Source organism: Heterodontus francisci, chromosome 27 (assembly GCF_036365525.1).
Source record: "Heterodontus francisci isolate sHetFra1 chromosome 27, sHetFra1.hap1, whole genome shotgun sequence".
In the NCBI taxonomy this organism is placed as follows: domain Eukaryota; kingdom Metazoa; phylum Chordata; class Chondrichthyes; order Heterodontiformes; family Heterodontidae; genus Heterodontus; species Heterodontus francisci.
Genome location: NC_090397.1, coordinates 51,587,265 through 51,614,524, shown reverse-complemented (window position 1 = coordinate 51,614,524; position 27,260 = coordinate 51,587,265). Strand labels below are relative to the sequence as shown.

Below are 27,260 nucleotides of genomic sequence, written 5' to 3'. Positions count from 1 at the left end.
CTCTGTTCCTCTACATTTCTCAGTATCCTACCATTTATTGTGTGCTGCCTTGCCTTGTTTTCCTTCCCCAAATGCATTACCTCGCACTTCTCTGGATTGAATTACATTTGCCATTTCTCTGCCCACCTGACCGTCCATTGATATCATCCTGCAGCGAAAGCTTTCTTCCTCTGTCTGATTAATAGTATCATCTGCATACTTTTCAGTCATGTCTCTGCATTTAAGACTAAATCATTGATTTACCACGAAAAGCATGGGACTTGTAGAAACCCAGTGTAAAACAGCCTTCCAGTCACAAAAACACCCATATCGACCATTACCCTTTGTTTCCTGTGACTGAGCCAATTTTGGATCCAGCTCGCCACTTTCTCTTGGATCCCATTTTACTTTTCTGACCAGTCTGCCACGTGGAACCATGCCAAAAGCTTTGCTAATGTCCATGTAAACATCAAATGCACCACGCTCATCGACCCTCCTTGTTACCTCCTCACAAAATTAGTCATAGAGTACAGAAACAGGCCCTTCGGCCCAACATGTCTGCGCCGACCATCAAGCACCCAGCCAATCTAATCCCATTTTCCCGCACTTGGGCCGTAGCCTTGTATGCTATGGCGTTTCAGGTGCTCATCTAAATACTACTTAAATGTTGAGGGTTCGGCCTCTACCGCCTCTTCAGGCAGTGTGTTCCAGATTCCAACCACCCTCTGAGTGAAAAAAATTTCCTCAAATCCCCTCTAACCCTCCTGCCCCTTGCCTTAAATCTATGCCCCCAGGTTATTGGCCCCTCCGCTAAGGGGAAAAGTTTCTTCCTATCTAACCTACCAATGCCCCTCATAATTTTGTATACCTCAATCATGTTCCCCCTCAGCCTTCTCTGCTCTAAGGAAAACAAGCCTTTTCAGTCTCTCTTCATAGCTGAAATGTTCCAGCCCAGGCAACATCCTGGTGAATCTCTTCTGCACCCTCTCCAGTGCAATCACATCCTTCCTATAGTGTGGTGCCCAGAACTGTACACAGTACTTCAGCTGTGGCCTAACTAGCGTTTTTTTATGCAGCTCCATCATAACCTCCCTGCTCTTATATTCTATGCCTTGGCTAATAAAAGCAAGTATCCCATATGCCTTACAAACCACCTTATCTACCTGCGCTGCTTCCTTCAGTGATCTATGGACAAGTACATCAAGGTCCCTCTTACCCTCTGTACTTCCTAGGGTCCCACCATCCATTGTATATTCCCTTGCCTTGTTAGTTCTCCCAAAGTGCATCACCTCACACTTCTCAGGATTAAATTCCATTTGCCACTGCTCCGCCCATCTTACCAGCCCATCTATATCGTCCTGTAATCTAAGGCTTTCCTCCTCACAATTTACGACACCACCAATTTTTGTGTCGTCTGCGAACTTGCTGATCATACCTTCTACACGCACGTCTAAATCATTAATGTACACTACAAACAGTAAGGGTCTTAGCACTGATCCCTGCAATACCCCACTGGTCACAGGCCTCCATTTGCAAAATCAACCCTCAATCATCACCCTCTGCCTCCTTCCACTAAGCCAATTTTGGATCCAATTTGCCAAATTACCCTGGATCCCATGGGCTCTTACCACCTTAACCAATCTCCCATGTGGGACCTTATCAAAAGCCTTAGTGAAGTCCATGTAGACTACATCAGCTGCTTTATCCTCATCTACACTTCTGCTCACCACCTCGCAAAATTCAAATTTGTTTGCGTGCTTATGTCAGGGGGAGATTGTGTCTGACTATCCCTGATTAAACCCTGCCTCTCCAAGTGGAGATAAATCCTGTCTCTCAAAAATGTTTTCCAATAATTTCCCTACCACTGACGTTAGACTCACGGGCCTATAATTGCCTGGTTTATCCCTGCTACCTTTCTTGAATAATGGTACCACATTTGCTGTCCTCCAGAGAGGATTTGAAAACTTGTGTCCGAGCCCCTGCTATCTCCTCCCTTGCCTCACATAGCAGCCTGTGATGCATCTCATTTGGGCCTGGGGATTTATCCACCTTTAAGCCTGCTAATACAGCGAACACCCCCTCCTTTTCAATGCTAATTTGTTCAAGTATATCTCAATTCCCCTCCCTGATCACTATACCTACATCGTCGTCCTCTATAGTGAATGCAGATGAAAAATAATCATTCAAAACCTCACCTATGTCCTCCGGCTCACACACAGATTGCCTCTTTGATCCCTAATTGGCCCCACTCTTTCCCTGGTTATCCTCTTGTCCTTAATATACTTATAAAACGCCTTGGGATTTTCCTTTATCTTGTCTGCCAGTGTTTTATCATGCTCCTCTTTGCTCTCCTAATTACTTTTTTAAGTACTCCCCCCACACACACTTTCTATATTCCTCTAGGGCCTCTGCTGTTTTCAGTGCTCTGAATCTGCCATAAGTCTCCTTTTTTTCCTGATCCAATCCTCTATATCCCTTGACATTCAGGGTTCCCTGGACTTGTTGGTCCCACTCTTCACTTTTACGGGAACATGTTGGACCTGAACCCTCCTTTAAGAAAGACCAGTGGGAGTCAATCAAGTTAGTTGGACATGACCTTCCCTCAACAAAGTTCATGCTGACTGTCGTTGCTTAATCAGTAATTTTCTAAATGTTTGTTTGTTTGTTTGTTTATATCATCCCTCAGAATTTTTTCCAATAATTTCCCCACCATCACGTTTGGGCTGACTGGCCTGTAATTAGAATGTTCGCAGTCCTTCAGTGCCATGCCTGTAACCAGAAAGAATTGGAAAATGATGGTCAGAACCTCTGCTATTTCCTCCCTTGCTTCTCTTAAACAGCCTGTGATATATTTCATCTGGACCTAGCCATTTAACTACATTCAAAAATGCTACACCCCTTAATATTTCCCCCTCACTATTTATCCCACCTAATATTTCACACCACCTCCTTGCCTGTAATGTCTGCATCGTCCCACTCGTTTGTGAAGACCGATGCAAAGTTTCATTTAAGAACCATGCCAATGTATTCCATCTCCACACACAAGTTATATTTTTGGTCTCTGATAGACCCGTCACTTTCTGTAGTTGGCCTCTTGCTCTTTATGTATTTATAAAACATCTTTGGGCGATCCTTTATTTTGCTTGCCAGTGTTTTTTCATGCCCTCTCTTTGCTTTCCTGATATCCTTTTTATTTTCACTCCTGCACTTACTGTATTCCTTTTAGGCTTTCTGCAGTATTTAGCATTCGGAATTTGACATATGCTTCCCTTTCTATGCCTTATCCTATCATGTATGCTCTTTGACAATATGTTAACGGTGTGTTTAAATTAACATATTGTTTGCCTTTGCTCCACGACCTTCTGGTCAGCTATTCTGTGACCTTGTCCTATCTACACCTCTTTTGTTAGCTCTTACCCCACCCCCGCTTTACTTGCTTATGACCTTTGACATTTCTAATATTTACCCGTTCTGAGGAAGGGTCACTGACCTGATACGTTAACTCTGCTTCTCTGGCCACAGATGCTGCCAGATCTGCTGAGTATTTCCAGCATTTCTTGTTTTTATTTCAGATTTCCAGCAACCGCAGTATTTTGCTTTTATCGAAATCGCATCTTGGCTTAGTAAAATTGGCCTTTCCCCAATTGAAAACCTTTACTTCTGGTCTACCTTTGTCCTTTTCCACAATTAGGCTAAATCTAACTGAATTATGACTATCACCAAAATGTTGCCCCATTGGTAGCTCTTCCACCTGCCCAGTTTCATGCCCTAAAGCTAAGTCCAGAACTGCCCGTTCTCTTGTTGGGCTTGCTGTGTACTGAATGCAGTTTAAGAATTCTGCACCCTCTACCTTTTACACTGATTCTTTCCCTATCTATATTAGCATAGTTGAAATGCTGTACTATTGTTGCCCTATTGTTTTGCACTTCTCAAATGTGCCTACATATTTGCTCTTCTTTCTCTGTCTGACTGACTGTATGTAGGGCTGTAGGACGCTCCCAGTCATGCGATTTCCCCTATTTAGTTCAATCCATATGGCCTCAGTTGATCCTTATCACATATTATTCCAACTTATAGCTGCGACTGTTTCTTTAACCAATATTACAACCCTCCTCCTCTATTCCGTATGAAAACCGTGTAACCAGGAATGTTGAGCTGCCATTTCTGCCCTTTAAAGCAAATTTCATTAATAGCTATCATATACTTCCGATAGTCTATCTATGTTCTCAGCTCATCTGCCTTGTTCAGTAGACTCCTTGCATTGCAATATATACCATTAAGCATGGCCAAATTCCTTTTGACTACTTTCTAACCTTTTGTTTCCTCTGCTTTCCATGCACGCTTACTCATTTTGTGCCTTCCATTCCCAGCTTTGCTTCTCTCCCTCCTGAATCTATGCTGTGGTACCAATCCCCCTGCCAAGCTAGTTTAAACCCTCCCACTCGCAAACCACCCATGATGATATTGGCCCCGGCCCTTTTCAGGTGCAACCCATCTGGCTTGCGTAGATCCCACCTCCCCCAGAACCCATCCCAATGCCCCAGGAATCTAAAGCCCTCCCTCCTGCATGATCTTGCCAGCCATGCATCCCATCTGTACTATCCTCATGTTTCTGTACTCAACAGCATGTGGCACTATCTGTCTTTGCGGTCCTGCTTTAGTTTCTTTCCTATCTCCTAAATGTTTTTTAAAAATTCATTCATGGGATGTGGCGTCGCAGACCAGGCCAGCATTTATTGCCCATCTCTAATTTCCCTTGAGAAGGAGGTGGTGAGCTGCCTTCTTGAACCGCTGCAGTCCATGTGGGGTAGGTATACCCACAGTGCTGTTGGGAAGGGAGCTCCAGGATTTTGACCCAGCGACAGTGAAGGAATGACGACATAGTTCCAAGTCAGGATGGTGTGTGACTTGGAGGGGAACTTGCAGGTGGTGGTGTTCCCATGCATTTGCTGCCCTTGTCCTTCTAGTTGGTAGAGGTCGTGGGTTGGAAGGTGCTGTCTAAGGAGCCTTGGTGCATTGCTGCAGTGCATCTTGTAGATGGTACACACTGCTGCCACTGTGCGTCGGTGGTGGAGGGAGTGAATGTTTGTAGACTGGGTGCCAATCAAGCGGGCTGCTTTGTCCTGGATGGTGTCACGCTTCTTGAGTGTTGTTGGAGCTGCACCCATCCAGGCAAGTGGAGAGTACTCCATCATACTCCTGACTTGTGCCTTGTAGATGGTGGGCAGGCTTTGGGGAGTCAGGAGGTGAGTTACTCGCCTCAGGATTCCTAGCCTTTGACCTGCTCTTGCAGCCATGGTATTTATATGGCTACTCCAGTTCAGTTTCTGGTCAATGGTAGCCCCTAGGATGTTGATAGTGCGGGATTCAGCGATGGTAATGCCATTGAATGTCAAGGGGAGATGGTTAGATTCTCTCTTGTTGGAGATGGTCATTGCCTGGCACTTGTGTGGCGCGAATGTTACTTGCCACTTGTCAGCCCAAGCCTGGATATTGTCCAGGTCTTGCTGCATTTCTACACGGACTGCTTCAGTATCTGAGGAGTCACGAATGGTGTTGAACATTGTGCAATCATCAGCGAACATCCCACTTCTGACCTCATGATTGAAGGAAGGTCATTGATGAATCAGCTGAAGATGGTTGGGCCTAGGACACTACCCTGAGGAATACCTGCAGTGATGTCCTGGAGTTCAGATGATTGACCTCCAACAACCACAACCATCTTCCTTTGCGCTAATTACGATTCCAACTAGCCAGCAGAGGGTTTTCTCCCTGATTCCCAGTGACCTCAGTTTTACTAGGGCTCCTTGATGCAGTACTCTGTCAAATGCTGCCTTGATGTCAAGGGCAGTCACTCTCACCTCACCTCTTTTGTCCATGTTTGAACCAAGGCTGTAATGAGGTCAGGAGCTGAGTGGCCCTGGTGGAACCCAAACTGAGTGTCACTAAGCAGGTTGTTGCTAAGCAAGTGCTGCTTGATGGCACTGTTGATGACACCTTCCATCACTTTACTGATGATTGAGAGTAGGCTGATGGGGTGGTAATTGGCCAAATTGGACTTGTCCTGCTTTTTGTGTACAGGGACATACCTGGGCAATTTTCCACATTGCAGGGTAGATGCCAGTGTTGTAGCTGTACTGTAACAAGCTTGCCTCGGGGCACAGCATGTTCTGGAGCACAAGCCTTCAGTACTATTGTCGGAATATTGTCAGGGCCCATAGCCTTTGCAGTATCTAGGGCCTTCAGTCATTTCTTTATATCACGCTGAGTGAATCGAATTGGCTGATGTCTGGCATCTGTGATGCTGTGGACTTCAGGAGGAGGCCGAGGTGGATTATCAACTTGGCACTTCTGGCAGAAGATTGTTGCAAATGCTTCAGCCTTATCTTTTGCACTGATGTGCTGGGCTCCCCCATTATTGAGGGTGGGGATATTTGTCAAGCCACCTCCTCCAGTTAGTTGTTTAATTTTTGACCACCATTCACGGCTGGTTGTGGCAGGACTGCAGAGCTTAGATCTAATCTGTTGGTTATGGGATCGCTTAGCTCTCTATTGCATGCTGCTTACGTAGTTTGGCACGCAGTTAGTCCTGTGTTGTAGCTTCACCAGGTTGACCCCTCATTTTGAGGTATGCCTGGTGCTGCTCCTGGCATGCCCTCTTGCGCTCTTCATTGAACCAGGGTTGGTCTCCTGGCTTGATGGTAATGGTAGAGTGGGGGATATGCCGGGCCATGAGGTTACAGATTGTGGTTGAGTACAGTTCTGCTGCTGCTAATGGCCCACAGCGCCTCGTGGATGCCCAGTTTTGCATTGCTGGATCTGTTCGAAATCTATCCCATTTAGCACAGTGGTAGTGCCACACAACACGAAGGAGGGTATCCTCAATGTAAAGGCGGGACTTAGTCTCCATAAGGACTGTGCGTTGGTCACTCCTACCAATACTATCATGGACAGATGCATCTGCAGCAGACAGATTGGTGAAGACGAGGTCAAGTATGTTATCCCCTCTTGTTGGTTCCCTCACTACCTGCCGCATACCCAGTCTAGCAGATATGTCCTTTAGGACTCGGCCAGTTCGGTCAGTAGTGGTGCTACCGAGACACTCCTGGTGATGGATATTGAAGTCCCCCACCCAGAGTACATTCTGTGCCCTTGCCATCCTCTGCTTCCTCCACGTGTTGTTCAACATGGAGGAGTACTGACTCATCAGCTGAGGGAGGGCGTTAGGTGGTAATCAGCAGGAGGTTCCCTTTTCCATGTTTGATCTGTTGCCGTGAGACTTCATGGGGTCCAGAGTCGATGTTGAGGACTCCCAGGGCAACTCCCTCCCTACAGTATACCAGTGTGCTGCCACCTCTGCTTGGTCTGTCCTGCTGGTGGGACAGGACATACCCGGGGATGGTGATGGCGGTGTCTGGGACATTGTCAGGTATGATTCCGTGAGTATGACTGTGTCAGGCTGTTGCTTGACTAGTCTGTGGGACAGCTCTCCCAACTTTGGCACAAGCCCCAGATGTTAGTAAGGAGAACTTTGCAGGGTTGACAGGGCTGGGTTTGCTATTGTCATTTCCGGTGCCTAGGTTTTATTTTTTTTTATTTAGAGATACAGCAGTGAAACAGGCTCTTCGGCCCACCAAGTTAGTGCCGACCAACAATCACCCATTTATACTAATCCTACATTAATCCCATATTTCCTACCACCTACCTAGACTAGGGGCAATTTGCAATGGCCAATTTACCTGTCAACCTGCAAGTCTTTGGCTGTGGGAGGAAACCGGAGCACTTGGCGGAAACCCACGCGGTCACAGGGAGAAATTGCAAACTCCGCACAGGCAGTACCCAGAACTGAACCCGGGTCGCTGGAGCTGTAAGGCTGCGGTGCTAACCACTGCGCCACTGTGCCGTCCCTCTGTCGATGCCGGGTGTTCCATCTGGTTTCATTCCTTTTTATTGACTTCGTAGCGGTTAGGCTTGCTAGGCCATTTCAGAAAGTGTGTGAGAGTCAATCACATTGCTGTGGGTCTGGAGTCACATGTAGGCCAGACCAGGTAAGGACGGCAGATTTACTTCTCTGAAGGACATTAGTGAACCAGATGGGTTTCATGGCCGTCATTAGACTAGCTTTTTTTTTTAAATTCCAGATTTATTAATTGAATTCAAATTCCACCTTCTGCTGTGGTGGGATGTGAACCCATGTCCCCAGAGCAATACCCTGGGACTCTGGGTTACTAGTCCAGTGACAATACCACTACGCCACCGCCTCCCCGAAAATCCACCTGCAAGACCTCATCCCTCTTTCTACTGATATCATTGGTACCAATATGGACCACAACCTCTAGTGGTTCACCCCCTCTCACTCTCAGAATGCTCTGTAGCTGCTCAATGGCATCCTTGACCCTGGCACCAGGGAGGCAACATACCATCCTGGAATCACATCTGTAACTGCAGAAATGCCTGTTTACTGAACTATTGAATTTGCTATCATTGTGTTTCTGATCTTCCTCTTTCCCTGCCCCACCTTTGTAGCTGAACCGCCTATGGTGTCATGGACTTGGCTCTGCTTGTACTCCTCAGAGGACCTATTGCCCTCCTCAGTAGTAGGACTGAACACCAGTTAGAGAGTAAGATGCAGTCGGGGGAACCCCTACACTACCTGCATGGTCCTCCTGGTCAGTCTTATTAAATACATTAATGCAGTCAGAGCTGACGTGCTCTCTCATTGTTACTGTTTACTCTGTCTACTCTGACCTGTTACAGGAAAAAGAACTTGCATATAAATGTACGAATTAGGAGCAGGAGTAGTCCACTCGGCCCCTCAAATCAGTTCTGCCATTCAGCAAGATCATGGCTTATCTGATTGTACCCGGCTGATCTGATTGTAACCTTAGCTCCACATTTCTGTCTACCCCTGATCACCTTTCATCCCTGTGCTTATCAAGAATGTAGCTACCCTTGCCTTAAAGAATATTCAAAGACTCTACTTCCACTGCCTTCTGAGGAAGAGAATTCCAAAGACTCTTAACCCTCTAAGAGGAAAAAAAATCTCCCCATCTGTCTTAAATGGCGACCCCTTATTTTTCAACAGTGACCCCTAGTTCTAGATTCTTCCACAAGAGGGAACATCCTTTCCACATCCACCCTGTCGAGACCCATCAGTATCTTGTATGTTTCAATCAAGTCGCCTCTTACTTTTCTAAACCCCAGCAGGTACAAACCTAGCCTGTCCAACCTTTCCTCATAAGGCAACCCGCCCATTCCAGGTATTAGTCTATTAAATTTTCTCTGAACTTCCAACGCATTTACATCCTTTAAATAAGGTGACCAATACTGTACACAGTACTCCAGATGTGTTCTCACCAGTACCCTGTATAACTGAAGCATTACCTCCCTACTTCTGTATTCAATTCCCCTTGCAATAAAAGATCACATTCTATTAGCTTTCCTAATGACTTGCTGTACCTGCATGCTAACCTTTTGTGATTCATGCACTAGGACACCAAGATCCCTCTGCATGTCAGAGCTCTGCAATCTCTCACCATTTAGATAATATGCTTTTTTTATTCTTCCTGTCAAAATGGACAATTTCACGTTTTCCCACATTATACTCCATTTGCCAGATCTTTGCCTACTCACTTAACCTATCTATATCCCTATGTAGCCTCCTTATGTCCTCTTCACAATTTACTTTCTTACCTTTCTTTGTGTCATCAGCAAATTTAGCAACCATACCTTCGGTTCCTTCATCCAAGCCATTTATACAAATTGTAAAATGTTAAGGCTGCAGCACTGATCCCTGCAGCACACCACTCGTTACATCTTGCCAACCAGAAAATGACCCATGTATGCCTATTCTCTGTTTCCTGTTGGCTAGCCAATCTTCTATCCATGCCAATATGTTACCCCCTACACAGTGAGCTTTTGTTTTCATAATAACCTTTGATGTGGCATCTTATCAAATGCCTTCTGGAAATCTAAGTACACTAGGTCCACGGGTTCCCCTTTATCTGCAGCACGTGTTACTTCTTCAAAGAATTCCAATAAATTGGTTAACATGATTTCCCTTTCACAAAACCATGAGGGCTCTGCCTGATTTAACTTGAATTTTTCTAAGTGCCCTGCTATAACATCTTTAATAGCTTCTATCATTTTCTTTGTGACAATTCTAAAGCTAAGTGGCCTGCTTTCTGTCTCCTCCCATTTTGAATAAAGGTGTTACATTTGCTACTTTCCAATATAATGGAATCTTCCCCAAATCTGGGGAATTTTGGAAAATCAAAACCAATGCATCAACTATCTCACTAGCCACTTCTGTTAAGACCTAGCATGAAGTCCATCAGGACCCGGGGACTTGTCAGCCTGTAGCTCTAACAATTCGCTCAGTGCCACTTTCCTGGTGATTGTAATTTTGTTGAGTTCCTCCTTCCCTTCCATTTCCTGATTTGCAACTATTTCTGGGATGTTACTTGTATCCTCTATTGTGAAAACCACTGCAAAATACCTGTTCAGTTCATCTGCCATCTCCTTATTTTCCATTATTATTTGCATATATATCGCTCTCTGCACAACCTCAAGACATCCCAAAGTGCTTTACAGCCAGTGTAAACATTTCGAAAATGTGTGAATGTGATGACAGCCAGATCATTTTTTTTTTTTTGCAACATTTGAGGGATCAATATTGGCCACGACACTGGGAGAACTACTGTTCCAGTAGTGTACTGTTTTCTTTTAAATTATCATATGAACAGCAAATGTAGTTTGAAAGCTTCTTAAAACAACATTTAACTCTAATATTTTTCCACAGCTTCACTTTATCCGACACTACCTATCTGAATACTCTGGCAATAAGGGAGACTCTATGCATGAGGACCAAACAAAGATTGAAGAAGAGATGATCATTGAGATTAACAGGTAGGTGCTGAGTGTGGATTGTCACAGGGGTTATAACGGTGAGAGGGGCTGGGAGTAAATGAAGTATAAATGCAGGATAAGGAAAGCTAGAAACCTGAAGATTGGGCACTGCATTACATAGTGGGTTAGACACTGGCCACTTACCACTGGGATGTTGATACAAATTTAACCCAGACTGAGGGGTTAAAGTTGCCTCCTCTGCTGCCTGTAAAGGTTTTCTGAGACTGGGCAGTGTGAATCAAAGTCCATCGATGAGTGGGACAAAGCTATCACTAACTGGCTCCAAATTAACATTTTTGGCCCAGAAATTGGCTGGTGTGAGTTGGTAGAAAGATGGCATACTGGGATAGTAAGGGTCATGGTGTGTGTTTGGGCTAAAGCATGTTGGGTGTAAAGTAGTGAGTTTACTGTATCTAAACCATGCTGTGCCCTCCTTGGAAGTACTGTTCGAACCATAGAAGCAGGTAGTACAGAAGGAGGCCAGTGAGCCCATTGTGCCTGCCCCAGTACTTCACTAAAACAATCTTAAAACTAATTCCACTGCACCGTGCACTCCCTGTAGCAGTGTGTGGAACCATATTTGTTGGCAGTGGATGTCTGAACTGAAATGTTCCATCTCCCGGCACTGGCATCCCTCAACCTGATGAGGACATAATTCTGACACAAGCACGAGAGATAGCCAGTGGGCCCGGTATTGCCTGAAGGAGACCAATGTGCTAAGCCTCCTGAACAGTTTGGCTTTTTCTCCAGTCTCTTTCCACATTCACGCTACAACTTTGGTCAGTGCTGCTGAGCTTTCTCTCTTCATCCCTGCCCCCACCCACCCCACCTCCCTGATGCACCATCCATCTCCTTTTCTTTGTATGGTCGCTGCGTTCTTTCGTTACAACAAATTCCTTGCCTCCCTCAGTGAACCCTATCTTGAAGTAACTGAACTGCAGCTTACTGACTCTTGTCTCCTCGCAGCACCCCCACTCCCCTGGTCAGTCCTCTTTTCCCTAAATTGTATTTAAGGAGATTGATGGATTGTGTGCCTAGGGCCATTTGCTTGTTGCCTGAGCCCCTCCAGTCCTGTGGGTCCAAGGCCTATGCATATGCAGTGAACCTGGGGGTAGATTGGTAGTTGATACAGCTGTACGTGAGCCCAAAATTATCAACATATTCAGCAAAAGATGAACTTTGGGAGCAAGTTGCAGTTTTTCAAAATAATTTTTTTTTAATTGAGATTGCCTAAGTAAAGATGCTGTCTGACAAGCTACAGATGTTGTTTTTTGTTGGGGTACTGATTTAGCTTTTTGATTTTTAAGGTATGCCCTGGCCTCTCACTACCTGTGGGCACTCTGGGCCATTTTACAGGCGAAAATTTCCACTATCGAGTTTGGTTACCTGGTGAGTACCCTCTGTTTTGGTGTGTTTTATTGTTTCATGGGATGTGACAGTTTCTAGCAAGGCCAGCATTTGCTGCTCATCCCTAATGGCCCTTGAAACAGTAGTGATGTAGCCACCTTCTTGAAGTGCTGCAGTCTGTGTTCGTTGGTACACCTCAGTGCTGTTGGGTAAGGAGTTCCAGGCTATTGACCCAGCGGATATGAAGGAACGGCAATATATTTCCAAGTCCGGATGGTGTATGACTTGAAGGAGAACTTGCAGGTGGTGGTCTTCCCACGAGTCCACTGCCCTTGTTCTTACAGGTGGTAGCGGTTGTGGGTTGGAAGGTGCTGTCAGAGAAGCCTTGGTGGGTTGCTACTGTGCAGCAGTGGTGGATTGGATGCTGATCAGGCAGGCTATTTTTCCCTGGATGGTGTCGAGCAGCTTTAGTGCTTTTGGAACTGCACACTCATTTAGGCAAGTGGAAAATATTCCATCTCACTCCTGATTTGTGCCTTGTCGACATTGGAAAGGCTTTAGGTGAGTTACCACAGAATACCTAGATTCTGACCTCTTATAGCCGCAGTATCTGTAGCTGGTCCACTTAAGTTTGATTAATGGTAATCCCCCAGGATGTTGCTAGTGGTGGATTCGGCGATGGTAATGACATTGATTGTCAGCAGGAAGTGGTGAATTCTTGTTGGAGATGGTCATTTCCTGTCACTTGTATGGCGTGAATGTTACTTATCGGTCCAAGCCTGAATGTTGTCCAGATTTTGCTCCACGTGGGCACAGACTGCTTCATTATCTGAGGAGTTGCAAATGGCGCTGAACACTGTACAATCATCAGTGAACGCCCCCACTTCAGGCCATGTGTTGGAGGAAGGTCATTGATGAAGCTACTGAAGATGGTTGGACCTAGGGCACTTTCCAAAGGAACTCCTTCAGTGATGTTGGAGGCTGATCATCTCAGCCCCAGAACAACCACAGCCATCTTCCTTTGTGCTAAGAATGACTCCAGCCAGTTTTCTGCCTGATTCCCACTGACTTCAGTTTTAGTAGGGCTTCTTGATGACACACTTGGTCAAATGCTGTCTTGATGTCAAAGACAGTCACTCTCGCCTCACCTCTGGAATCAAGCTCTTCTGTACAGCAGAGAAATTACAAAGTGACTTTGAGACTCTCCATCTGTGAAGGTAAACCAAGTTCACATCATCAACTTTGGGCTGAGTTTTAACCACTAGAACTTGACAACACCTCAGCAAATTCAAAATTGCAAAAAGCCAGGCCTGTACCTTTTATATATTAAAAAAAAAACTTTTCCTCCCGAGGAGACTCCATAATAATCTGCAAACCACAAACTCTTATCACCTTGAACTTTAACATTGCATCCTACCCTTTTCTCTTGACCTATCTATTCTTGTGTATGCATGTATGTGAATGTGAGAGTGGGTGAAGGTTGCGACCATTTAAGGAATTGTTTTTAAAAAGTTATCTCTATTCTTGACCAACGAGAAAACCTGTCATTTGTTTGTTTGTTTGACCGACCCTAAAACACTCTGGGACTAACACAGCATTTTTAACAAAACACGATTGTGGTCAGTTGGAAAGTGAGGAGTGGGAGTTACCTGCACCACTTACTACCTGTCCGTAACAATTGAGGCTCGTCTGGGATGCCAAACAATCAGATGAAACGAGAGATTTGGTAAAAGGAGTAAAATTGAACAAACAAGATTTCTCATCATTCTTTTGTTTCTAGCACCGTAGAGAAGAAAAGACATGGCCCCATTTAATGCTAAGGAGGTTGCAGAGCAGGGAGACATCTCCCATTATAAGTTAAATCAATTAACGATTGAAGATTTTAAAAAGTCCAGCTTCCTAGGTGGGAGTCATGTTCAAACAAAGAAACCTGAAATCCTTAAGAATCTAGTTAGCTGTTTTAATCTTGCCCCAGAACCAGAAGAAGCTAGCATGGAATCTGAAACCGAAAAGATAGTTTTAGCCAAGATTTTAGTGGAAACATGAAAATTAGAATTACAAATTGGAAAAGAGAGGAAATACAATTGCAGAGGAGAAGAGAGGAAGTGGTGAAGATGGTTGAGTTAGAAAGGCTGCAAACACAACATGAGAGTGTCAGCAGCTACTCAAATCATATCCCCAATTCGGAGTAAAACTTTGTTGTATTGAGACACTCACAATTACTGCCAAAATTTAACAAGGAAGAGGTCGAGTCCTATTTTATTGCCTTTGGGGAAAAATAGCCAACAGACTAGGATGGCCAAAACAATATTGGAATTGTCTCTTACAAGGCAAATTGGTGGGTAGAGCTCATGGATCAAAGGGAGGAAACTCTTTCGATTATGAACAGACAAAAACTGCAATATTAAACGTTTATGAATTAATCCCTGAAGCCTATCGGCGACAGTTTCAAAATGTTAGGATAAGACCAGCCCAAACCTTTATCAAATTTGAAAGGATTAAACATATGGCTTTTGATTGCTGGATCCGATCTCTCAAGCTTGACCTCTCGTATGAAAATTTGCGAGAAGTAATTTTAGTAGAAGAATTCATAAATAGCATACCCTTTAATATAAAGACTCCTATTGAGAATCAAAGAATTACAAGGGTAAGAGAAACTGCTACAATGGCAGAAAATTTTGAGCTTACTCTTAAATCCTTTCTTAATAATCCTTCTGCACCAGAGGTCTGGGAAGAATAGAAAGTGGGATAATGATAAAAGATGGGGTGCTAGTGAAAAGGGAACCAAAAGTGAGAGTGCAAGCAAATAGGGAAAGTGCAGAGGGCAATAAAACAGGGCAAGTGCAAGGTGACTGCTGGAAGTTAAAGGGGAAGCCAGTACATTTTGTAGGAGTTCACCAGGATTGTCTAGAAAAGGATACCCAAACAGGCAACAAGGCAGAGAAACCTGTGACCCTAACCACAGTAATGACCCTTGAAAGGATACTGCTCTCAATGTGGCAGAAGTAGAAAGGATTCTTAAAGGTTATCAGGATTTTGTTTTAAGTGGAAAGGTGGCCCCACACTCCTCTGATGAGACAGGTAAATCTGTTGTCCTGCTCAGAGATACAGGAACGACTGAATCTGAAAAAGGAATAGTTTTCTTGCTGTTTGCTACCAAAGAATCCGCAGGCTTCATTGGAATTGTTTTTTGGACCTGAGGTGAGAGAGAGACCCCTGAAACTGATTAAAGATAAATTCCTGGATCAAAGGGAGGAAGCCTCACGAATAAATTGTGTGTCCACTTTTCAAGAGGGACGTTTTAAAGTCTGTGCTCTAGCAAAAGAACACCTGAAAGCGTCTCAGCAGACCAGGGATGGTGATGGAGTTGTCTTGGACGTTAGCTGAAAGTTATGATTCTGAGTGTAGCTGTGTCAAGCTGCTGGATCAATAATCAATAGGACAATTCTCCCAATTTTGGCACAGTCCTCTGATGTAACTGAGGAGGACTTTTTACAGTCGGCGAGGCCGGGTGTGCCTTTGCCATGTCTGATACCAAGGACAATGCCAGGTGGTCCGTCCGGTTTTTATATTCTTAGACTTTTTCGTTGTGGTTTGATAAAACTGAATGGCTTGCTAGATCACTTCAGCGTTAAGTGGTCACCACATTGCTGTGGATGTGAAGTCACATAGAGGCCCGACCATGTAAACAGAAGATTTGCTTCTCTGAAGGGCATTGATAAACCAGGTGGGCTTTTAAGACAATCTGATAGTTTCATGGTCAACATCACTGACACTCGCTTTTTAGTTTAGTTTAGAGATACAGCACTGAAACAGGCCCTTCGGCCCACCGAGTCTGTGCCGACCATCAACCACCCATCCATACTAATCCTACACTAATTCCATATTCCTACCACATCCCCACCTACCTATACTAGAGGCAATTTTTAATGGCCAATTTACCTATCAACCTGCAAGTCTTTGGCATGAGGGAGGAAACCGGAGCACCCGGAGGAAACCCACGCAGACACAGGAAGAACTTGCAAACTCCACACAGGCAGTGCCCAGAATTGAACCCAGGTCGCTGGAGCTGTGAGGCTGCGGTGCTAATCACTGTGCCGCCCTATTATTTCAGATTTATTTCATTAATTGAACTTATCCCATCACGGCAGCTGAGGTGTGTGTGTGATGCTCTCCCCTCCGCAGCAACCACTATATGCTGCCCCCCCACCCCCCACTACTCAACGTCAAGATTTGTGGTAGATTTTCATTGGGGCTGCAGGTCAGTCGTGGACCTCAACTAGTATGGGGACTGGTGGAGTTGGGTAGATGTTTGTGACCCTCATTTTCTGCCTGCTTGGCCTCCCAGTGGCACGAGTGGGCACCCAGAGCCCCACCCCAATAGCTTGTGCCCTCGCATTTAATGTGGAAAATTACCCAGGTGTGTCTTACACACAAAAGTCTAACCCAGCCAATTACCACCCCATCAGTCTATTTTCAGTTATCAGTAAAATGATGGAAGGCGTCGTCGACAGTGCTATCAAGCGGCACTTGCTTAGCAATAACCTGATCACTGATGCTCAGTTTGGGTGCCGACATACTACTCAACTCCTGACCTTGTTACAGCCTTCGTTCAAACATAGACACAAGAGCTGAACTCAAGATGTGAGGTAAGAGTGACTGCCCTTGACATCAAGGCAGCATTTGACAGTGTAGAGCATCAAGGAGCCCTAACAAAACTGGAGTCAATGGGAGTCGGAGGGGGAAAAATCTGTCCGCTGGTTGGAATCGTAATTAGCGCAAAGGAAGATGGTTGTGGTTGTTGGTGGTCAATCATCTCCGCTCCAGGACATCATTGCAGGAATTCCGCAGGTTAGTGTCCTAGGCCCAACCATCTTCAGCTGCTTCATCAATGACCTTCCTTCAATTTTAAGGTCAGAAGTAGGGATGTTCGCTGCTGATTGCGCAATGTTTAGCACCGTTCGCAACTCCTCAGTGAAGCAGTCCATGTAGAAATGCAGCAAGACCAGGACAATATTCAGGCTTGGGCTGATAACTGGCAAGTAACATTTGCGCCACACAAGTGCAGGCAATGACCTCCAACAAGAGGGAATCTAGCCATCTCCCCTTGACACTCAATGGCATTACAATCGCTGAATCCCCCACTATCAACATCCTAGGGGTTTCCATTGACCAGGAACTCAACTGGAGTAGCCATATAAATACCGTGGCTACAAGAGTAGGTCAGAGGCTAGGATTCCTGCAGTGAGTAACTCACCACCTGACTCCCTAAAGCCTGTCCACCATCTACAAGACACAAGTCAGGAATGTGATGGAATACTCTCCACTTGCGTGGATGGGTGCAGCTCCAACAACAATCAAGAAGCACAACACCATCCAGGACAAAGCAGCCCACTTGACTGGCACCCCATCCACAAACATTCACTCCCTCCAGCACCAACACACAGTGGCAGCAGTGTGTCCCATCTAAAAGATGCACTGCAGCAACGCACCAAGGCTCCTTAGACAGCACCTACCAAACCTGCGACCTCTACCACCGAGAAGGACTTGGGCAACAGATGCATGGGAACACCACCACCTGCAAGTTTCCCTCCAAGCCACACACCATACTGACTTGGAACTATGTTGCCGTTCTTTCACTGTCACTAGGTTAAAATCCTGGAACTCTCTTCCTAACACTGTAGGTGTACCTACCCCACATGGACTGCAACGGTTGAAGAAGGCAGCTCACCACCACCTTCTCAAGGGTAATTAGGGATGGGCAATAAATGCTGTCCTAGCCATTGACGCCCACATCCCAGGAACAAATAATAAAAAACTACTCATTAAAAAGGGAGTGCAGTCAGTGGGACTTTAATTTTTATTGGAGGTCTGTGTCCCCCAGCACCTTCATCAGGAGGGCAGGAAGCTGGGAAAACAGTCCTCTGATAGCAAGTGGATTTTCTTCACCCACCCTCAGCATGCATGTGTGTGACACTTTCCAGCAGGGCTCGCTGGATCCTAAGCAGGAGTCCTGGCTGACCAATTTATTCTTCCCTAATGTTCACCATCCCAAGGGGGACTGAAGCCAATTATGATATCACTGTTTCTGTTCCAGCTAAGATATACTAACTGGGGACAGGCTGGGGATGAAAGTTATGATCATTTAGTGTTATAATGGGGAGTATCCTTCCTCAATTAGGGGCAGTATTTCTCACTCTGTAGGGCTCTATGGTTCAATACAACTAAGGTGATGCTTTTATCGTGGGCAAACTGTAAATACAGTTCATCAGAAATGTTAGCTTGCTATTTGACTAGGTTTATATACTCTGTAAAGAATGATGTTGAAGTGAAATCTCTGTGTGTGTTTCAGGATTATGCCCTGTACAGACTGGAAGCCTACTTTGAACAGAAGAGAATATTCGCTTAAGTCACTTCAGATGGGAATCACTCTCAAACTTTGTACTTGAATTTAAAATGTTTCCATTATTCTATCCTTTTTTTAAATTAAAATGTTTGCATTCACTCGGGATTTGCCAATGACCATTTCGCAGTTGATCACTAGGCTGCTGTCCATACATGTCTCTCAGACACAGACTGACACACAAATCAAAGTCTATTCATGTGTTGAGATCAATTTTATTTTTTATAGGCCAGAAGGGGAAAATATCTTTTCTATAAACTGTGCTGTGTGGAGCTGTGGGCCATGGCTGCTTTTCAAGGAACTTTAGTGATGTTGCTGAGCTTGTGTAGTTTTTCACGTATTGCATGTCTCAGTCCTTCCTGTGCCCCATCAAGTCTCCCAGTTGGTTGAGAAGTACAGTTTAACTGTTTTTGTTTAGAAGATGTAGTCTGTTGGTTTAGATGAACTCTGAGCCGATTGTGGTACCTTGGTGATGAAGCATTAATTGTAATATATGACTCACCTAGTGGTTTATGTTAGGCCGCCACTGAGTGCTGGACATGAGTAGACCCATTCACACCTTTCTCCGATTAACTGCTCCCTCACTCATGTCCTCCTAGGACTACTGAAAGTCATTTTAAAACTGATTCCATGATTGGTGACAGATAACTACCCAAGTAGATGATAACCAAGGTGTTTTTTTTTATAAAAGCACACCCTCTACATGATGAAATAATATAAAGGCAGTGTGCTACTGAGCCATACAAACTAGGATGGTCTCTGGTTTAAGCCGTGATCAGCTGAGTCAGCTGATCTAACTCTGGTGGGTTCAACTGGATTTCCCCTTGGTCTAGAGAGATGGCAAAGCCGCAAGGGTTTTTGCTTCTGATCATTGTCACTGTCTGGTGATCCCATCTGTATGGCATTCCAAGTAAAGACAAGATTGGGCCTCTATGTAAAACCCCACACAACCAAATGCCCCATTGGCACTTACTGTTTGGGCTAATGGGTGAAGAAAGATGACTGGACTGAGGCACTGCAGGTCTGCTGGTGCCTGTGGAGTGGCAGGAGAGAGTTAAGTGCTTGAACTAAATAAATAAAGCTGGCGTTAACTTTACTGCAGAACATATCTTGTCATCAGTAATACCACTGGATAGAGCAGTTCAATAGAGAAGATGCAGCTGACCAGGTTGGGAGGTCTCCCCGCCACCTCCAGGTTTGTTGTTTCTTGATGTGTGCTGCAGATAACAGCCTGACTGTACCCACCCCTCAGTTTCTGCTGCCTGGGAGATCCAGGACCCACTGATACACAGCCAGAACAGAAAGCTACTCCCTTGGTCAGACTGTGTGTGAGATTCTCCCCAGCCCTTGTGTGCGTGAGTTTGGTTTGGTGACTGAACTTGGAGGACTGACTCAAAGCTCAGTAAATAAATAGAAAACAAGAGTGACAAGTGTATATTCCCAGTGGTTAACATAAGAGCAATGTGGCTATTCTTAAAATTTTCTTTAATTCATTCACGGGATGTGGGCATCACTGGCAAGGCCAGGATTTATTCCCCATGTTTTATTCCCAACAATATCTTTTTCATCTGTTTCAGTAAATTCTTGTACTCTCAGAGCTCCATTTTCCATGCATTCCTGTGTGGTTTGTTGAACTTTCTTCCCATTTTAATTCCCTGTGTTCTCTGGGACCTTTGTTTAGTTTTAGTTATTTTTGGGTGTATATATTTATCTTGCACACTCAGAGCAGGTTTAAATGTGTTCCATCTTCCATTGAAAGTCCTTTCAGTAATATTTGCCAGAGTAGTTATTTTCATTTTATGTCATCTCTTTAAGAGGTTAGTGTGCAAAATTAAAGCACATGGGATTGGAGGTAATATACTGGCATGGATTGAGAATTGGTTGACCGACAGGAAACAGAGTACGAATAAACGGGTCTTTTTCTGGGTGGCGGGCAGTGACTGTTGCAGTACTGCAGAGATCAGTGCTTGAGCCCCAGCTATTCACTATATATATTAATGACTTGGGTGAGGGAACGAAATGTAACATTTCCAAGTTTGCAGACGACACAAAGCTGAGGAAGAAAGTGAGCTGTGAGGAGGATGCAAAGAGGCTCCAGTGTGATTTGGACAAGTTGGGTAAGTGGGAAAATGCATGGCAGATGCAGTATAATGTGGATAAATGTGAGGTTATCCACTTTGGTTGTAAAAACAGAAAGGCAGATTATTATCTGAATGGTGATTGATTGGGAAAGGGGGAGGTGCAACGAGACCTGTGTGTCCTTGTGCACCAGTCGCTGAAAGCAAGCATTCAGGTGCAGCAAGCAGTTAGAAAGGCGAATGGTATGTTGGCCTTCATTGCAAGATGATTTGAGTACATGAGCAAGGTTATCTTACTGCAGTTATACAGGGCCTTGGTGAGACCACATCTGGAGTATTGTGTGCAGTTTTGGCCTCATCTGAGGAAGGATGTTCTTGCCATGGAGGGAGTGCAAAGGCAATTTACTAGGCTGATTCTTGGGATGGTAATATTGACCTATGAGGAGAGATTGGGTCAACTAGGCCTATATTCACTCAAGTTTAGAAGAATGAGAGGGGATCTCATAGAAACGTATAAAATTCTATTAGGACTAGACAGGCTAGATGCAGGAAGGATGTTCCTGATGGCTGGGGAATCCAGAAACAGGGGTCACAGTCTCAGGATACGGGGTATGCCATTTAGAACTGAGATGAGGAGAAATTCCTTCACTCAGAGGGTGGTGAACCTGTGGAATTCTCGACTGCAGAAGGCAGTGGAGGCCAAGTGGTTAAGTATATTCCAGAAGGAGATACATATATTAATGCCAAAGGGATCAAGGGATATGGAGAGAAACTGGGAACAGGGTACTGAATTAGACAATCAGCCATGATCTTTTTCGAATGGTGGAGCAGGGCCGAATGGCCTACTCCTATTTTTCTATGTTTCTATGTTTAAAATTTGTCTTTTAAAGATGTATAGAATCCAAGAATCGTATATCTGTGAAGGAGGTCATTCAAGCAATTCTGTTCATCCTATTTCCCTGCTCTTCCCCATACCCTTGCAACTTTTTCTTCAAGTATTTCTCGAATTCCCTTTTGAAGGTTACTGTTGAATCTGTTACCAACACCCTGGCATGCAAGTCATGTAAACGTTTTTCCTCATGTTGCCTCTGGTTCTTTCGCCAGTCACCTTAGATCTGTGTCCTCTGGTTAATGACCCTTCAGCCACTGGAAAAAGTTTCATTCTATTTAAATTCTTCATGATGTTAAACACCTCTAGCTAATCTGTTAACCTCCTGCTCCAAGGAGAACAACCTCAGATTCTCCAGTCTATCCTCTTCCTTGAACCATTCCAGTAAATACCTACCTTCTCCAAAGCCTTCATGTTCTTCTTGAGGTCTGGCCCCTAGAATTGGTCATATTACTCCAGCTGGGGCTGAACCATATATTGCAAGTTAATTTTATGATGTCTGTCACCTTCTCCCTAATGCAGTATTGAGTGAAGAGGTAGGAAGGAAGCTGCAGTGGGACAGGAAGGCTGTGATCATCTAGATTCTCAGCATTAAACACACAGCTCAAGATGCAATTACATTTATTATTGGCTGAAAGACTGTCAGTGCAGGCAGTGACTGTGGCTACAAACAAATTAAGGCACTGACTCTGCTTCTGAAAGGGACTCGTGGATCATCATTGAATTTTTTTGAACGTCAGGAGAGTTTGTAGGAACAAACAAAAGGCAATTCCCGATCATACGGTAGGTAGATCATTCCAGTAACCATTTCTGTCTGGAACAGTAATATTGAATCAAACATTTACTCCTCAGTACATTAGACTGCTATTTGTGATATTTTTTCAATTGGACCAATCTGTGATGCATTAATTTTACCTCCGTCTTGATCGGAGCTCATTTTTCAAATAACGTGCAGCATATGCATTTATAATCCCATGTGCAAGCAATATGTGCACCAGTGAAAAGGATTTGGCCAGCTCTTGAGTGAAGATGTTGAGCTCACCATGGGCTGGATTTACCTGTGTGGGGTGGACGGCAAGGCCTCACACCCAGGGTTAAACAGTCTCCCTCCACATTGATTGATCCATCAGTTCTGATGAAGGGTCACTGACCTGAAACGTTAACTCTGCTTCTCTCCACAAATGTTGCCAGACCTGCTGAGCATTTCTAGCATTTCTTTTTTACTCCTTCGTCATTGCATGGACTTCATACAATTAGAGCAAAGTCTGTGTTTTCTGGAGGTAGAATGTCTGTGTCCTGATTATATCATTTTAAGTTTGGGAATTGTACTATACTGTTACTCCCAGCATGCATTTCTCTATCTGCAGTGCTGCCCAAAAGTATGTTCCTCTATTTGTAGTGTTACAAGCAGTCTGCACAATCCTGCAATGTGTGGGCACTGACTGAGTTGGTTCACATCCTCTGTGTATCATCAGGCTTATTGAGATAACCTCCAGTTCAAATCTGAATGAAGATTAGTTAATCTGTGTCTAAAATTAATTTACCAGTAAATTATGTTACACTTACGAATGTGCACACAGTGTTCCTTTCCCTGGTAATTGTCGGGTTGATTGTTGGCCCAATTTCTCAAAAATGAAGAGCCATCAGTCCACTTGAAAGTCCCTTCCTGCAAGGTATTATTCAATATTTATTTCTGTTATAATACTGAATAATTTGCCTATTTCATGAGATAGTGGCCCTGTACAGGGACAGCAAGGAGCTGTACCACTGGGATGGGCTTCACTTGAGCAGGAATGGGACCAGAATCCTAGCAGAATGGATAAATAGGGCTGTGGATAAGACATTAAACTTGTAAGATGGGTAGCAGGATCTGGTGGAAATAACATAATCCAGAGGATAAAAGAAATAGGTGACAGCAAAGGGGTAAGGGGAACATAAAACAGGAGGTACAATTCATGAAAATAAATTGAATTTCCTGTCCAGCATCTGAACCAAAACAGGGGAACTGGTGGCAATAATTCATAGCAAGGAACCAGATGTATTAAGAATAACTGAAACATGACAACATAAAAGGGTAGGAAAGGAAGACCGTAGGGGGCGTGTGGGAGCTGTGCTAATTATAGATAATATGGCAGTAGAAAAAAGGGATGTAATTAACATTTAATTTTGAAGAGATTCCGTATGCATTGAGATAAAGGATAAGGGATTAATCATGTTAATGGGGTATAGTACAGACCGCCTAGTAGTGGAAGGGAAGTGTAGGAAGAAATATATAAGTAAATCTATGAAATGAGTAAAAGGTAAAATAATCATGGGAGATTACAGCTATCCCCGACTGAACTGGAAAAATGTGGTCGTGAAAGATGCAAAGGGAATAAGGCTTTACAGTCTGCATAGAAATCCTTTCCTACTCTCTATGTAAGAAGTCCAGCAGGAGAGAAATCACTGCTGGACCTAGTGATGGGAAGTGAACCAGAGCAGATAAAAGAAATACATTTGGGGAGCATCTGAACCATAGGGATCATGACAAACTAAGGTTTAAAATAATGGCAATGACCAAAGCCATAGATTGGAACTTGGGAAGATAAACTTGAAAAAAAAAATGGCTAGGGATTGGATAACTGTGGGAAATCTTTTAAAAAGTTGATCAATTGAGTTCAGGGGAAATATATTCTGCTAAAAGAGAACAAATTAGCCAATAATGAAACACTGACTGGATAGAGAGATGAGGGTAAAATTGCAACTAAAGAAAAAGACATACATTAAGTACATGGACAAGAAAGGCGACGCAGAATACAAAGGAAAGGAGTCAAAAAATTAGGAAAGCAAGGAGGAGCTGTGACATTAAATTAGCAAAGAATATACAAAAAAAAAATTCTGCAGACAAATAAATAACAAAAGAAGAATCCGGTTAGGAATTGGGCCACTAAGGGATACACAAGATAAACTCAGGTAATGACAGTAAAATGTCAGAATATTGAATAATTACTTTGCCTCCGTCTTTAGCAGTGAGAACGACAAGGTCAACATGACAGTAAAAGAAGAGAGTATAGAAGGCATTTAGATAGAAAGCGAGTGTGGGGTTGGGGTAAAGATAATTGATAAACTAATCAAACTTAGGATAAAATTGCTAGTCCAGATGGTTTGTATCCACACATTTTACGGAAGCTAGGTCAGAGATAGCAGAGGCGCTATTACATATAAAATTGATTAGAGAAGGGAATGGTGCTAGAAGACTGGCAGACAGCTATTGTTATTCATCATTTTTAAAAATGGAGATAGAACAAGTTCAGGGAACAGCAGACCAGTTAGCTTAATGTCAATGATAGGAAAGATAATGAGATCTTTACTCAAAAATGTAATAGAAAAATCTTGAGAAGCCCAAAATATAATATAATATAGAAGGATCAGGGTTGGGATCATTGTTCACTGTGAAGAGTTTGGTCTCAAGAATCAAAATTTCAAAATTAGCAGAAGATACCAAATTGGGGGTAGAGTTAATGAGAAGGACTGCAATATTCTGGAACAAGACATTAAACTTGGAGAATGGCAAACTTAATCAGCAGATGAATTTCAACATAGGTAAGTATGAGGTGGTCCATTTAGTAGGAAGAAAAAGACGGCCGCCTAAATCCTTGGAAGATAAGAGTCTAAATGGGCTAAAGGAGCAAAGGGACCCAGGGATGGTAAAATCTAGGGCTACAGGTTAATAAGTTCATATAAATGCAAACAAAGCATTGGGGTTTGTTTCTTGAAGGATAGAATTAAAAACAGAGAAGTTAAGTTAAACTTATTTAGACTACATTTGGGATACTGTGCACAGTTTTGGACTCAATATAATAAAAAGGATATTGAGGCACTGGTGAAGGGCAAAAATATTTGCAAGGGGATGATACCAGAACTTAACAGCAAAGATCGACCTGGCTGGGGCCATTTTCTCTTGAAAATAGAAGACTGAGGGGTGATCTGATAGCAGTCATTAAGATTATGAAGGTTCAATAAGGTAGACATCTAGAAGTTGTTTCTACTTGTGCAGACCAAAACCTGCACCAGAAATGTAAGATAGTCACTAATAAACACAACAGGAGATTTGGAAGAAACCTCTTTCCCCAGAGAGTGTTTAGAATGTGGAACTTGCCAACACGAGGAGCAGTTGATATGGATAGCATTGATGTATTTAAGGGGAAGCTAGATAAACACATGAGGGGGGGGGGGGGGAAAGGGAAATATAATTATACTGAGAGGGTTAGATGAAGTAGAACAGAAGCATGCTGGTATGAAGCATAAATGTTAGCATGGATCTGTTGGACTGAATGTCTTGTTTCTGTACTTCTATGTAACGTGGAAACTTTACCTTGCATCTGTCATTTAAGCCGATCCAAGTATATGGATTTGATGCGGTTTCTGCCTTAGCTGGGTTTAAGTGTTGTGCTCTTTTGTGCCCACTGATGTCAGGTGGGCTGAATGATCATCGTCCTGGCAATTTTTCTTTAAATAAAATAAATAGTTCATTGTTGAGGATTTGTACTTCAGTATCTTTCATCCTTTGACAATCAGTTCAGTAAACCGTCTGATTCTGCAGTTGGACATTATGGCAACTCTCATACAGACATGAAAATACAAATTCGGAGCACAAGTAGACCATTTGGACCTTTGAGCTTGTGCTGCCATTTAATGAGATCATGGCTGATCTGATTGTGGCCTCAACTGTTCTTTCCTGTCTACCTGCTGTAACCTTTTGACTCGCTTGTCAATCAAAATCTCTCACCCAGCCTTAAAAATATTCAATTACCCAGCCTCGACTGCTGTCTGAGGAAGAAAATTCCACAGACTAACCACCCTCTGAGAAAAAAATTTCTCATCTCTGTCTTAAATGAGAGACCCGTAATTGTTAAACTGTGCCCCCTAGTTCTAGTCTCACCCATAAGGGGACACATCCTTAAAGCATCTACCCTGTCAAGTCCCTCAGGATATATATTTCAATAAGATCACCTCTTATTCTTTTAAACTCCAATGGATACAGACGGTAACCTGTCCAACCTTTCCTCATAAGATAACCCTCTCATCCTAGGAATAAGTTGAATGAACCTCTGAAGTGCTTCTAATGCAATTATATCCTTCAGTAAGGAGTCCAAAACTGTGTACACAACTCGAGATGTGGTCTCACAAACGCACTGCATGACTGTAGCAGAACTTCCCTACTTTTATACTTGATTCCCCTTGCAATAAATGACAATATTCCATTTGCCTTCCTAATCACTTGCTGTACCTGTTTTGTGATTCATGTACCAGGACACACACATTCCTCTGTACTGCAGTGTTCTGCAGTCTCTCTCCATTTAAACAATATACTGCTTTTCTATTCTTCCTGCCAAAGTGGACAAGTTCACATTTTCCCACATTATACTCCATCTGCCAAATTTTTGTTCACTCTCCTAACCTATCTATATCCCTTTGCAGACTCCTTATGTCCTCTTCACATCTTGGTCTCCTACCTATCTTTGTGTCATCAGCAAATTTAGCAAGCATACACTTGGCCCCTTCATCCAAGTCATTGATATAGATTGTAAAAGTTAAGGCCCCAACACTGATCCCTGTGGCATTCCACTCGTTACAGCTTGCTACCCTGAAAATGATCCATTTATCCCTACTCTCT

At 43.7% G+C, this 27,260-nt stretch overlaps 1 protein-coding gene across 1 annotated transcript in view; it reads left to right on the top strand.

Moving 5' to 3' along the window:
- Window positions 1-19,733, top strand: part of chkb (choline kinase beta) — an 84,606-nt gene extending 64,873 nt beyond the window's left edge. Inside the window, exons 9-11 of the mRNA XM_068059334.1 lie at window positions 10,781-10,887; window positions 12,195-12,276; window positions 18,587-19,733. Coding sequence (XP_067915435.1) covers window positions 10,781-10,887; window positions 12,195-12,276; window positions 18,587-18,643 — 246 coding nt within the window. The 3' untranslated portion in view covers window positions 18,644-19,733. The remainder of the gene's footprint in view (window positions 1-10,780; window positions 10,888-12,194; window positions 12,277-18,586) is intronic.
- The last annotated feature ends 7,527 nt before the right edge of the window (window positions 19,734-27,260 follow it).